Raw genomic sequence first — 13807 nt, forward strand, 5'->3', positions numbered from 1 at the left:
GATGAACGAGTTTTCTACCGACTGGACACTTGTGAATGCGACAGCTTTGTTTGAGAACAGCAATCCTTGTCCTTCCTTAAGGACGCGAAAGCTTGTCAACCCAAAGCAGTCTACCCCGCCCCTCGACCACTGAGACACCCTACATCCGGCAGCGGACACTCCGGACAGCAAACGAAATTAATATAAAAGATTTGGAGTTGTGCACGATAACTTTGTTAAATTATCATTATTATTATTGTCAATGCATTATATATCCGACAATGTTTTAAAATAATGACGTGGGAAAACAGCTATAAGTCTGGTCTATCAAAAAATATATGACTAGATATCAAAATATACACCACAGCTCACTACAATACATATCCTTAAATTCTAACGTTTTCTTTCCATCCTGTGATTTTGCAGTTTAACGACACACACGGGGCCTGGAATGCATTTCACAGAAGTATTGCAGTACACCTGCTCTCGAAGAAATGCGACGTACAATAATTCAACTGCCGCACAGTGCTTTTCGAAACTCAAAAGGCTATTGTTAAACTCGTTATGTTCAATTTGTAGTATTCGAATAAAGGAGTAGATAAACTATCCATCTTCATCCCCCCTCACACGCTTCGGCACAGCGGGCGATTGTAAATTATATTTTAAAAACATCAGGCGTCCCCCTCATACTGCTATGGACGTGCATTTTTCTGATAAGGCGAAGACCCGGTTGTAAGGGATCCCGCAGACAGTAGCATTCGATGCTCAATGGAGGAGAAAGACGGGGTTACAGTTCTTGGCCTTCCATATACGGCCAGAGTAGCGTGGTTGGACTGGGGACTACCGCTCCCTATATGGACAGCCCACTGCACTTCGAACTGGGGTGCCTGGCAGCTCGCAGCCGAGGTACGGTACCCTCCGCTCACCCAGCAAGAACCAAATATGGATGGCGGTGGGGGGAAATTCCTATGGAATACAGAGACAGTCTAAATGGCTGCCAAGGAAGAAATTATGGAAGGAGGGGAGTATATAAGCTTCCTGACTGTCAGGGTTCGACCCAGCTGGACCCAGCAGCGGTTACCTTCTGCACTGAGCTTCCTTAAGGCCCCACCACAGGTAAGAACACAGGAATCGACTCAAGCATCTACAACTGGATATGCAGACGCAGTTCAAGGACTGGATTTTTAAGGGGATCGCGCCGTCGAAATTGTTCATATTACCAGTGGAATCATTAATTTTAAACAAACCGAAATATTTGAAGGACGTTACAATTATAAGACCTGTCAAGCTGTCTGCAGCTTGACTTTATAAATGTAATTTTGGGAGATGCTCCTCCGAGACCCATGGGAACATAAACTTTTTTGCAAAGGATACAGATTTACAAATTACAACGAGCTGAGATCACCATACACATAATTGTAAATAAACTGTTACTGGTCGTATAGTGGTTACATTAAGGGCTTTATTGAAACCTGCTATCCTAAATAAAGTTAATGCTACGTTATATGCCTACTATATTAAAACGAATATTTTTAATGGCAAATTATTTATGAATAAGTGTAAGCATGTTTTTAAAGCAGAAAGTGGAGAAACACAATTTGAATATGTGAATCGTTGGAAAATCTATTTCCAGACGTTAGCTACGCTTTACAGATTTCAGATTCGACTTAATCAGACGTTACCATATTGTTTTACATTTAACAGGTCACAATCGGATTTACTGTCATTATCGACATTGACTATTATTCAGCTATTTTCTTGTTAATAAATGCGCTCAACTAAGACAAAGATCTTATTTCCAAATTGCGCACTAAAATCTACAAAAATTATATTCTGCAATTAGAACACTGAAAGGACGACTTAACTCTTTCCTTTTGGTGGCAGGGGCTTACTGTCATCTTAATATCGTTACTTAGAAATCATACAGCAAACATCCAACGTTTAACTAAAATTCTGGGTATTAGTTTGTGTGCAGTAGCCAAGTTTCAGACAGTGTGTAGTCATGGTTTCAGAACACGTGACGCCAGCAGAAATATAATGTTTTCACACATTTGCGTTAGAATCCATCAAGATGTGCGACGACGAAGAAGTTACTGCTTTGGTGTGCGACAATGGTTCAGGACTGGTGAAGGCTGGCTTCGCCGGCGACGACGCCCCCAGGGCCGTCTTCCCTTCCATTGTTGGGCGCCCTCGTCACCAGGTATGGGAAAATCACTCCGCATTATACATTTGCTATTGCGCGTAAATGCGCAATCTGGTTGTGCTTAAGTGCACAACGTTGAAAAGGTGAACAATTTTTACGCCTATAACTATAAACGCTATGCAATATCCATAGATTTAAATTGTATTCTAAACAGAATCAATGTAAAACTTTGCCCTGGTTTTGAGTGATTTGTACCCATGTGTGCAAGCAATTGAGAAAATGCTGTCCTTTCACCAGTCAATCAGTGGCATGATTATCCTCCTTCCAGGGTGTGATGGTGGGTATGGGTCAGAAGGACTCCTACGTAGGAGATGAGGCTCAGAGCAAGAGGGGTATCCTCACCCTGAAGTACCCCATCGAGCACGGCATCATCACCAACTGGGATGACATGGAGAAGATCTGGCACCACACCTTCTACAATGAGCTCCGTGTGGCCCCAGAGGAGCACCCAACCCTGCTCACTGAGGCTCCCCTGAACCCCAAGGCTAACCGTGAGAAGATGACCCAGGTACGCCACCCTCTGTCTGCTGCTGCTCTGAGTAGCTGATCCTGTCCTGTGAGACCTTACAGCAGTAAGGCAGCATGCAAGTAAAATAACACTACTCTCTCCCTCCCCTGCAGATCATGTTTGAGACCTTCAACGTCCCAGCCATGTATGTGGCCATCCAGGCTGTGCTGTCCCTGTACGCCTCTGGCCGTACCACTGGTGAGGTTCACAGATAACTATTCTCTCACTTCCACTACTACACGTATATAAAAAAATCAAAATATTTTTTTGAATTACCTTGCATATGGTTTATAGGTTTTATCATGATGATCATTATGATGAATTTAGTCTGAATTGGGTTGTCCTTTTAAAATCACTACTGTAAATCCACATGCACAGCAATATAGTTTGTATTAAAATCATTAAGAAATAGGAGGACATTTGCATCATACTTTTATATCAAATAAATTACTGACTACCATGAAGCCCTCTTCCGTGCAAGCTGTTGTGTTGTACTCTATTACTGAATGTGCCATGCTCTCTCCTTAGGTATTGTGCTGGACTCTGGTGATGGTGTGACCCACAACGTCCCCATCTATGAGGGTTACGCTCTGCCCCACGCTATCATGCGTCTGGATCTGGCCGGTCGCGATCTGACTGATTACCTCATGAAGATCCTGACTGAGCGTGGCTACTCCTTCGTCACAACTGGTGAGATGGGAAACCTTTTCTGAAATTAGGTCCATGGCAATGCTGTAAACATTGCTGAATTAGTCATTTCTTAAAGGAAACTGAATGTTTACACTTGGACCAGTCTAAACTTTTTTTTGGCATTTTGGGGTGTTTCTCTCAACCACCCTAGTAGTCCTGTGTAAAGTCTTCAGGGCCCACACAGCCTGTTATGTGCCTGACTAATAATGATATTTTTCCCATCACAGCTGAGCGTGAGATCGTGCGTGACATCAAGGAGAAGCTGTGCTATGTGGCTCTGGACTTTGAGAACGAGATGGCCACCGCTGCCTCTTCCTCTTCCCTGGAGAAGAGCTACGAGCTGCCTGACGGCCAGGTCATCACCATTGGCAATGAGCGTTTCCGTTGCCCAGAGACCCTGTTCCAGCCTTCCTTCATTGGTTCGTATCAGTACCAGAACCCCACAGAAAAAAAGTGCTTACATTGGCCACTTGGTAAAAGCAGGACTGTCAACAATGGTGTCTTTTAATCCAACCAGGTATGGAGTCTGCAGGCATCCATGAGACCGCCTACAACAGCATCATGAAGTGTGACATTGACATCAGGAAGGACCTGTATGCCAACAATGTCTTGTCTGGTGGTACCACCATGTACCCTGGTATTGCTGACCGTATGCAGAAGGAGATCACTGCCCTGGCCCCCAGCACCATGAAGATCAAGGTAACTTAGCGATTACCTTGATGCAACAATGAGATGCAAGATGTATTTATTTTTTGACAAGGCTGCTGAGTGTTCAAACTCATCTCTTCCTTTTTTTCCTGTCCCTTCTCTAGATCATTGCCCCCCCTGAGCGTAAATACTCTGTATGGATCGGTGGCTCCATCCTGGCCTCTCTGTCCACCTTCCAGCAGATGTGGATCAGCAAGCAGGAGTATGATGAGGCAGGACCCTCCATTGTGCACAGGAAGTGCTTCTAATTCCGCAGTCATCACTCTTGTACATTCTCAGGATCCTGCCCCAGCAGATCACATGACCGTTGCGGGGCAGCTCTGTGTAAATGCAATTTTGTAACTTTGTGTTACTTCATTAAAATGGAAAAAAACTGGACAACATCATGAAGATTAGCGAAAACCATGTTATCAAACATGTGAATGTAAAATGTACATAAATAATAATTTATTAAAGTCCATCATTTCATATTTTGGATTGGAGTCTGTTTATAATGCAAACTGGGCAGAAGCTTACTGCTACAGTACATTTCTCTTCTGTCAAAACAGTTGTTTTCATCATGCATACACACACACACACACACTTGTCTGAAAGATCCACAAAACACAGAAAATAATTTATCCTGTGTTTAAAAGTGTAGTAAACAGTCATGTGGCCACTACTTTAACAAAACTGACAAAGAGAAGCATTAAGGCCCAAATATTTACTCCAGTGACAAGTGGTAGATATAGGCTAGTAGACTGCCAGTAGACTCTCTGGAGTTGCTTAGACAAACTTGAGACTAATTAAGCTCTTGTGACCCGGGACAGTATTCAAATACTTAACGGTTAAATAACAGAATGTATACAATATGACAGACTTATTATACAAAATAATAATGAATAATACAAACTTATACAACAACAAACCATATGAAACCAAACCGAAAAACAGCAGATGAATCTAGATTATTTTACACAATATTTTTATCAGCATGCCCCAGGGCTCTGCATCAGAGCAGTGTGAGCAGAAGTAAAAGGATTCTCACATCAAGTTGAGAACAGCACACAAACAACATTCTCATTTTAGTGCAATTTGAAAATGAACCATCACTAGTCTGACCTGAAGACTTTGGTAAGTATAGACTCTAAACATCAGCCCACAGTGTAGCCACACTGCCTAGCTACATGTTGACAAATAAATCTACAGTATATTGCAAAATAATTAATACAATTAATCCTATATATCTTGATGGAAAAACTGGACGATGATGTTGAAATGTTCCCTAACTGCAGGTTCTGATGAAGGGTTCAAGCAGAGCCAGGTCTCTATTCTGGAGTAGGCCTGCTCACTGTGACAGTTTACTGGGCTAGGTGAACGTATCAAGTGTGAACTACAAAATTATTTTCCTTTGGCTTGCAATGAAACTAGAGGAAAGAGCCAAGTACTTTCCTATAAGTCCAGTACATTAAAGCTATTACTTGCCTTTTATGAATTTAAAGAACAGAATTAAATCTTCAGAAATGCCAACAAGTAATAATAAACATTATTTGGCTATAGTTGCTTTGTTTCACTTAATTTAAGCCAGTTAAGCGGTAATACGTGCATGTACCCAAACTTGCCTGAAAAACAGACTACAGTAACGGGGCTATATAGCGATGGTCAAGCAAAACCAACCCACAATTCAACTGGAAAGGTGACTGAAATTTGAGTAATTTGATTTCAGTATTCGAACAAAACGTAGTTTGCCTATTTATATTTTCACGCGACAACACGTTGAAAATAGGTTTTAAGAAAATGTCATATATTTGTGGCTGCGTTCAAAACAAATCTCTCCAATCCTCAATCTCCGGGCGGAGTCAAGTGGCGTGTGCAGCGCTTGAAGTCGCCATCTAAACAAAGTTTCATTTCAGAGAATTAATGTGCGATCCGGGCATGTAAGTACCATTGCAATACAAGTTATGTACGTAAATTAAATTCCTGTTATTCATAAAACGCATTATTAGTTTAGCTAACGCGACGATAGTACGCCTGTAAACAAAACTTGTTTGCCCTTCGTAATCAGAATCACAAATGCCTACAGCTGCTATTGCGGACGACAAACAAGCTAAAAGCACCCTGTGTCGCACATCGAAACGGGCGGAGAAGTAGAAAATGCCTTTAAAACTTTGGAAACGTTGTTTGATTGCTAGTTATCGATAAATCCGTTACGCGTTAAATATAGCTTGGTAAATTACAGCCTTGGCTGACAATTTAGTTCCGATACGAAAGCACGCGTAGATATACCACTATATTAATGTTTTATTGTATATCAAAGTAGTGTACAATGTAGCAAATCCAAAAACGTGGTTACACTAATATAAAATACAGTGAAACAATGTTTCTATCTGAAAAACGGAATTAACCAGTACAGACGCCATTTTAACTGTCGTGGGCGTGGTGGAAGGGGTGTATCGTTCAAGCTCCAACTGTTCAGTGATTGGTGGTATTTTATGAGGGGTGCGTACTACCTTTTCATGTTTTTGTTTAAATGTCTGGCAGGAAGAGCCGCGGGAAATCCACCCCAAACCAGCTGATGTTTGATATACAATTTCGGGGTGGCTAAGGAGACCTCAGCGATTCTGCAATGACTTTGTCCCGTCTCTTTCACAGTTCATGAGCCACTCTAATTATTAAGCAACAGAGAAGATGGTGAAAAAGAAGATACGAACAGAATATATGAAGAAATTCAAAGATCCAAAATGGGAAACCTTCTCCAAGTGTTACGAGGATTTGCTCAATTACAGACTCTCAAGAAGGATGCTAGAGCAGTCTCACAATCCGATTTTATGGGGAGGCTGTGAAACTGACTCCGAATCCAGTGGTAGATCCACTCCACCAAAAAATAAAATCTGTCCTGTGACTGCAGAAGAGATGCCACCACGTGAGACACGTAAACAGGAGGGTGACGCATCGGAACCGACTGCTGTTGAGAGAGAGCTGCAAGCGGACACCTCTTCACCTACAGGTTATCTTTAGATGCTGTGATTGGGGTAGTGACTGTCACTGATGCTGATAGTTACCAATATCTAAAAATGCATTTAGATGGGATTAATCTTGAAAAATAATACCTAGATACTTTTCCTGTATCAAAAATGTTAAAGGAGATCCAGAGTGGACATGCGTAAAGGCCATATCATTTTCTAAATATATATACAAGAGTGCCTTGGTGATATCTATCAGGATTAACTCCCATAGTGGACCCTTTCCTTGTTTGATGCTAATTTCAATCCGTATAATTGAATTTATAGCCTGGTACCTTATACAGACATTTTAACTGAAGCTATAAAGGGCCATATTTGTACTTTATTGAGGCTGATAGAGAAAGGTAGATGGGGATAATTATACACAGAATATTTTTATTTGTTTCTGCTCCTCAGTTGTCAAGTATTCATTTAACACCCTATGGGTTTCTCCTGACAGTTGACTGAAGGTATGCAGTATGGGGCTTGGTTAATACCTGGGACAGGAGATCTCCTGGGACAATCTAGTTGCTGCTGGGAGGGTGTTGGTGGAACAGTAGGGGGCAGTCTTCCTTCTGGACCAAACAGGAAACCAATGCTTTACTTTTACTTTACTCTCCTTATTCCGAATACTAATTGCCTGTGAATTAGTGCAAACATTAGTGCAAATACCAGGGATCGAAACACAGTATAGTCTGAGGGAGAATATAGTCCCAAGGGAAACAGCAAGTACAGGAGGTATAGACTGGATTGAGAATTGTCAACTGCCGTATTTAAAATTAAATTAGTCATACAGACAAGAGCAAGCCATCCTGATGACCATTAAACTACATTAAATGAACAACAGCGAATAGCCACAGGCTCTGAAAACAGGTTAAACTAATCAGGCCTTAGTGCTATGTAAAATGCACTACACAGAGTGCATTCAGAGATGGGGTCACACCCGCCCCCCCTCACAATGTGGGTATGGGGATGCTTCTGTAAGATGCAATCTTTTGATTGAGTCTTAAAGATTCTGTGCCAGTTTTTGAAAATAATAGGGCGATGATGATTCTTCCCCCCATAACTGAGGTAGATTGTGAACTTTGGTATATAAAGGCAGTTATCAGAATTCTGTATGCACAGGATCACTCGGTCCAAGCGCAGTTTAATCCTCACACAAGGCTTTGGTAAAAACGAAAGTTTGAAGGTGTTTCTCTCGCAGACAGACAGGGAGCAGAGAGAGTGCAGCGAAACGGAGAGATTGGAGCAGAGGTGAAACACGAAGGTGGGCCTTCGGCCGGAGACCTGGTGCAGGACCACCGCGTGCCCCCCAAACCCCTCCGCTCGCGGAAGCCGAAATCACTCCGAGCCAAGAGCAAACCGCCGCCAGCCACAGCGGCCGGCACGGCGAGCAGACATCCCTTCGCCATGTACGGGTGGGCGGAGCAGCACGCCGACATGGCAGGGAAGAAGACTCACAACGTGCTTCCGGCCGTGTCCACCACAGAGGTCAGACTACAGTCCCCCCTACAAGGAACAACATTTACATTTTCAACATTTAGCAGATGCTCTTATCCAGAGCAACTTAAATAGCTTAAATCCTTGTGTACAATCCTTTAATACAGCTGGATATTTACTGAAGCAGACCAAGTTCAGTTCCATGCTCAGTGGTAGAACCACATTGGATCAGCAGTATTGCTTCAGTTTTTACCCTGAGATAAGGCTACAGAAGTAGGATTTAAACGGGGTAAAATTCCATTGTCTTGTATCTATTTGTTAAACTTCCAAAACCCGTTTCCAAAGCTGTTTTTTTGCTCCAATGAAAATTTAGTTTTGCCCATCTAGTAAGAACCCTGTGCTGTGTTCCCAGATTCATGCTTCTGCTCTGCGTGCCAAAACCAGACGGGAGGTGGAAAAACAAATGAAGAATCTACAGCGGCAGCGCGTGCGATCGGCTGAGCCAAAAAAAGCACACAAGACGGAGCCGGTCGCAGACTATAACCCCTGGATAACCGAGTACATGCGCTGCTTCTCCTCCAGGACTCGCTAGGCCCAACATGCACTAAGTCTCTCAACTCCCTTTTCTCCAAGTTTTCTCAAGATGGGTGGAGTTTTTGCTTAATCATGTGACAACTTCTTATGGGATCATTTTAAAAACTTGGTGAATTCAGAGAAGCTGAACTGTTTTCAGTGGATGTTTTTATTTCTAATCATTCCAAGGATTTTTTGTGGCTTCTGAAATTTATGTTTTTGACTGCACAAACAACTGAATGTGATACTTGTATACTTGATCACCACATATTTGGGAAACAAATTTGTGTTAAATGTTTTACTAAAATATGTTACAGATCGTCCTTATTTTTATTTATTTAATAATAGTTATTTTTGTTTTTGCTAAATAATTCAGCATTTTGCAAGCGACAAGATATTTTATATACACCAAATCAGCCAAACGCGTTAAGTATTTTTTATCAATCTAAAAATTCTCATTTGGATATAAATGGCAACTAGAAGTATAAAATACTTAAGATACAGTATTATGTATCATAATAAAACAAGTACTGATTCACCAGGTTTTGGATTACCTGAAATTATCAAGATAAATCCTTAAACCTGCTGAATTTCCCATCAACGAGTTGCCATATGCCAGGCCTGCCATCTGATTTAAAATTAGTACAGTATTGTGTATTTTGTTTACTTTGTATTTTGGGGGACATCTCAGAATTCTGAGACACTCATCTGGTAACCCTGAATACCACTGCATTTACTGCTTCTGCTACTGTAATTCAGCTTGTTCTGGCAAAAGGAATTCAAGATGATTGTCTTCTCACAGTTATGTTTGTGTATTTATTTTTTTTGGAAATGCTCATCCTTGCAACCTCTTAAGTTAACGTTCTATAGCTTTGTTGGCAGAATAATACCAAAGGACGAAGTGAACTACTTGAAACCCTGTGTACTAACCAGCATTGTGCTGTAATTGTAGTAGTGCACGCATTTTCACTGGTGGATTCCGTTGTCTTGAATTCTGTAAATACATCCCTTTCCACAGATCACATGTACTCGTGTTAGCATGTCAGCTTGCAAGCTTTTTAATGCAGTGCAGAGCTAATGCAATGCATCCACTTGCAGTTCATTCTTTGGCCCCTGAAAAGAACGCAAGATGAATCTTTAATCGATGCTTCAAAGAAGGTTTGTCCTTTGATGGCTCAGCCTGATGCACACATTAGGTTTCATTGGTGGCTGCACCAGGTTCTTTGTGTAAAGTGTGAAGTCGTTAAGTGCGCTGCATTAACAGAGCGGTTAAGCTTGTGCTCCTGAAATGTAATCCCCCCTATCCAAAATACACCCCGCACTCTGTTCCTCTGAGGTCACACAGCCTCCTTCAGTTTAAACTGATTAGTGAGATTCCACATCCCAGCTCACCTTACCTGCATGGGCTATCATTAAGCAAAAAAGACAATTATCCCCCAGTTGGTTCTTTGTAACAGTGAGCACCTGAGCATAGTTTGGAAGGTTATATATGTTTGTTAAGATTCATGTGTTTAAGATCTGAAAGCCAGATTTAGTCTGCTGTGGTAGTGATGGGCTTAATTACCTTAACACAACTGATAAATTATTTGGGGACTTTTTAAGCTTTTGCTGTACAGCACGTATGAATCGTATTTGCACAAGATGTTGCTGGACGTTTACTGATGAAAGAAAACTACCACTGTTTACATTATGACAAATATATTTGTACTTTTGAATAAACATGATTGTAATTTGTATTTGCGTACTGTTGGGAATACATCGTTTTGAGTGTGTAAAGCATGTTATTTATTTATAAACACCAGGGGGATTCTGCTGCCTGAAGGCTAATTGCAGGCATTGAGGACTCAAATCCTGAGGACTTAGGCTGTGCCGGTAAGTTGTCGGGGATGAGCGTTTACACGCTTTTTTTGGTGTGGCGTGGGGTGTTCTCAGGGGAAATACGGTAATCCGATTCCAGCAGCTGCACCAGGGACTGTTCCCTGAATGAAAGGTTTGGTACAGATCCAGTGCCAGAGCAACCCAACCTGTCACTCTCACATTCACCACACAACACCTGGCCTCAGGTACAGACCTCAGCCCCTACTGCGCACTGTCTGAGGAAGAGGTACCGTTGGCTCTGTGACCTGATTGGCCTACCAAATCCTTCCACATCAATATTCAGCCAATGGCTGTTGCGGCAACTAAGTTTAGTTCACCAGAAGCGTGTCGTTGAGTAAGCCATTTCCTGTCTGTATATTCTGCTTGAGCAGTATTAGAACACAAGGAAAAAGAGATGTAGCAGATTTAGCAGATGCTCTCATCCAGAGAGACTTAACTGCTTACATTCTTTACATACAATCCATTTATACAGCTGCATATATTCACTGAAGCAGCTCAGGTTTAGTGCCTTGCTCAACAGTACAACCGCAGTAGCCCAGCTGGAATCAAACCATCAAGGTGCAAGCTGTTCCCTAACCCTAAATTTTACCATTTGAAATGCTGCCTAACTAGGGCTGCATTTTAGATTCAGAACAGTTTTGTTATGGTTCACCTTGAATGTCACATTTACTACAAACAGTGTGTGCAGACACTCTGCAACGATTTAGGCATCATTTTCACCTGGCAGACCCACCTATTTGGTGCTATGGTGTAGCCACTAATTACAAGAAATATTCAGTGACAATTTTAAGAATCGGTGTCACAGTAAATGATCTCTCTATCAGCAGCCATGGTATTAGCATTCTGCATCATCCAATATGGGGCCTTCAACATTTCATAAAAGTTTGCAACACATCAACTAAAATCTTCAACTCCTACCTACTGTTCTGTATGTTATTTCTAACACACTTTTCTGTATTGTATTTCTGTAGTATCTGTCATCTATCCCTGCTGAACGCTGGCTGAGGTGTGCAGCATGTACCACATCTCCAGACCTTTCTTTAAATACACACTGTAAGCACCCCCAGGAGGCCTGTCTGTCTGGGGCATCAAGGACAACAGAGGTCATAGGAGGCAGCTGTATGAGGCTCTAGTAACCACACCTCTTCCCTCCTGCACACACACTCACCACAGACCCAGCACACATCCGCACGCACACACACACACACACACACACGGGAGGCTATAGTAAATGCACCTCTTCACTCCTGCGCACACACCACATACCCAGCACACACACGCACACACCTGCACACAATCACACAAATACCACAAACCTGAAAAAACACCACACACCTACACACAGAACTGCAGCTCTCTCACCACAGTACAGTAAACACCCCCAACATATAAACACACCTGTATAGCAACCACATCTCTCTACTGAATAATAGAGGGAATGTTAAACCAGAGCCCTTCTGTTCCAACGTAATTGGGCTCACTCCCACCCGTCTCAGACTCAGAGTATAATGATACATCTGCTATCCTTTTACTGCATAGCAGGCCATTCACCCCCAATCCCAGCCCCCCTGCATGGTTTCCCCATACACTGGGGAACCCCCTTCTCTCTGATAAGGACCACGTGATCTTCAATGACCACATTATGTCAGAACTGAGCTTTAACATCTCCTACAGAGTCTCCTACAGCACAGTGTTCCTGTCACTGCGCTGGGACACAGTTTTTCTTAACATGCTCCAGAAGGAAGCCCACCCCCTACAGGTCCACCAACACCACTTCCAGCAGCAACTCACTTTTCCCAGGTCTGCCGTACACGGCTAACCAAGCCCACACCTGCTCGGCTACAGCTATTTAGTGGGAGCTGCTGCACCCTACTGGTATTATAATATACACTTCTACATGTGACATTTACTGAGGAAATTCACGTTCCAAACCTGGCATGAGGTATATCAGTAGTTCCAATACTGGGACTCATTGTCTATGTGGTCTATATCTGGCTCTGGAAAACTCCTAATCTTCTAAAAGCCTACCTGTACTGACTGCACCTCCAGGCCTACCTGTACTGGCTGCACCTCCAGGCCTATCTGTACTGGCTGCAGCTCCAGGCCTACCTGTACTGGCTGAACCTCCAGGCCCACCTGTACTGGCTGCAGCTCCAGCCTACCTGTACTGGCTGCACCTCCAGGCCTACATGTACTGGCTACACCTGCAGGTCTATCTGTACTGGCTACATCTCCTGGCTTACCTGTACCGGCTGCACCTCCAGGCCTACCTGTACCAGCTACACCTCCAGGCCTACCTGTACTGGCTACACCTCCAGGCCTACCTGTACTGGCTGTACTGCACCTCCCTCCCTCCACCACTAATTGAGCCACTGATTCTTCTGCCCCTGATGCCCCTGGTGAACTACAGCACTACCCAAATAAGGCTCTTCAGAACCCCGAAAGCCTCTCCTCGGGTGGGATACTAAGAATCTAAAAATACAACTGCTCCAACCACCACCCCCTCGCTGTCTCTGTGAGGGGGTTGGGTTAATCTCCCAGGAAGAGGGCTGTTTAATGGGAAGAGGGGTAACTGGGAGCGGAGGGGGGGGGGGGTCATTGCTGTGTCATCGTAATTCCGGCATGTGGGAGGACAGAAATAGCCCCCCATCCTGAGATAGAGCCGGGAGGACACACCCTGCCAAATAAAGCCCCGTCAACCGGCCCTGAAGCACTTACTGCCATTCTGCAGCCCTGCCAAGTACAGCCCCGCAGCCCTAAAGCACTCACACTGGCTCACTTACAAACTGCATATGAGGAAAAGTCTGAGCGTGAATCAGAGACCTGCTGCTACACTGCTCAGCGGAG

At 43.2% G+C, this 13807-nt stretch overlaps 2 protein-coding genes across 5 annotated transcripts; both read left to right on the top strand.

Annotated features, from left to right (window-relative positions):
* The first annotated feature begins 940 nt into the window (after nucleotides 1-940).
* LOC135245133 (actin, alpha skeletal muscle) lies at nucleotides 941-4556 on the top strand. Its single transcript, XM_064317992.1, has 8 exons — nucleotides 941-1095; nucleotides 2040-2179; nucleotides 2451-2690; nucleotides 2804-2888; nucleotides 3219-3380; nucleotides 3608-3799; nucleotides 3898-4079; nucleotides 4193-4556. Exons 2-8 carry the CDS (start codon nucleotides 2051-2053, stop codon nucleotides 4334-4336), a joined length of 1134 nt encoding a protein of 377 aa, XP_064174062.1. The 5' UTR covers nucleotides 941-1095; nucleotides 2040-2050; the 3' UTR covers nucleotides 4337-4556.
* A 1212-nt stretch (nucleotides 4557-5768) lies between these two features.
* LOC135245135 (centriole, cilia and spindle-associated protein-like) lies at nucleotides 5769-10816 on the top strand. 4 transcript variants are annotated; one of them, XM_064317993.1, is made up of 4 exons: nucleotides 5769-6004; nucleotides 6609-7074; nucleotides 8274-8560; nucleotides 8922-10816. In XM_064317993.1, exons 2-4 carry the CDS (start codon nucleotides 6756-6758, stop codon nucleotides 9099-9101), a joined length of 786 nt encoding a protein of 261 aa, XP_064174063.1. In that variant the 5' UTR covers nucleotides 5769-6004; nucleotides 6609-6755; the 3' UTR covers nucleotides 9102-10816. The 4 variants fall into 4 exon arrangements, with proteins under 4 accessions (XP_064174063.1, XP_064174064.1, XP_064174066.1 ...); XM_064317994.1 differs by having other exon boundaries at nucleotides 6720-7074; XM_064317996.1 differs by lacking the exon at nucleotides 5769-6004 and adding an exon at nucleotides 6012-6030 and having other exon boundaries at nucleotides 6720-7074.
* Nucleotides 10817-13807: the final 2991 nt, after the last annotated feature.

Source organism: Anguilla rostrata, chromosome 18 (genome assembly GCF_018555375.3).
Source record: "Anguilla rostrata isolate EN2019 chromosome 18, ASM1855537v3, whole genome shotgun sequence".
NCBI classification, from domain to species: domain Eukaryota; kingdom Metazoa; phylum Chordata; class Actinopteri; order Anguilliformes; family Anguillidae; genus Anguilla; species Anguilla rostrata.

Bases quoted from the DNA above. Each gene is read 5' to 3' on its own strand.
- LOC135245133 (XM_064317992.1), top strand. From the start codon at position 2,051: ATGTGCGACGACGAAGAAGTTACTGCTTTGGTGTGCGACAATGGTTCA. The intron at 2,180-2,450 runs GTATGGGAAAAT...TCCTCCTTCCAG, and splicing joins TTGGGCGCCCTCGTCACCAG to GGTGTGATGGTGGGTATGGG. The intron at 3,800-3,897 runs GTTCGTATCAGT...TAATCCAACCAG, and splicing joins GTTCCAGCCTTCCTTCATTG to GTATGGAGTCTGCAGGCATC.
- LOC135245135 (XM_064317993.1), top strand. From the start codon at position 6,756: ATGGTGAAAAAGAAGATACGAACAGAATATATGAAGAAATTCAAAGAT. The intron at 7,075-8,273 runs GTTATCTTTAGA...TTTCTCTCGCAG, and splicing joins GGACACCTCTTCACCTACAG to ACAGACAGGGAGCAGAGAGA. The intron at 8,561-8,921 runs GTCAGACTACAG...CTGTGTTCCCAG, and splicing joins CGGCCGTGTCCACCACAGAG to ATTCATGCTTCTGCTCTGCG.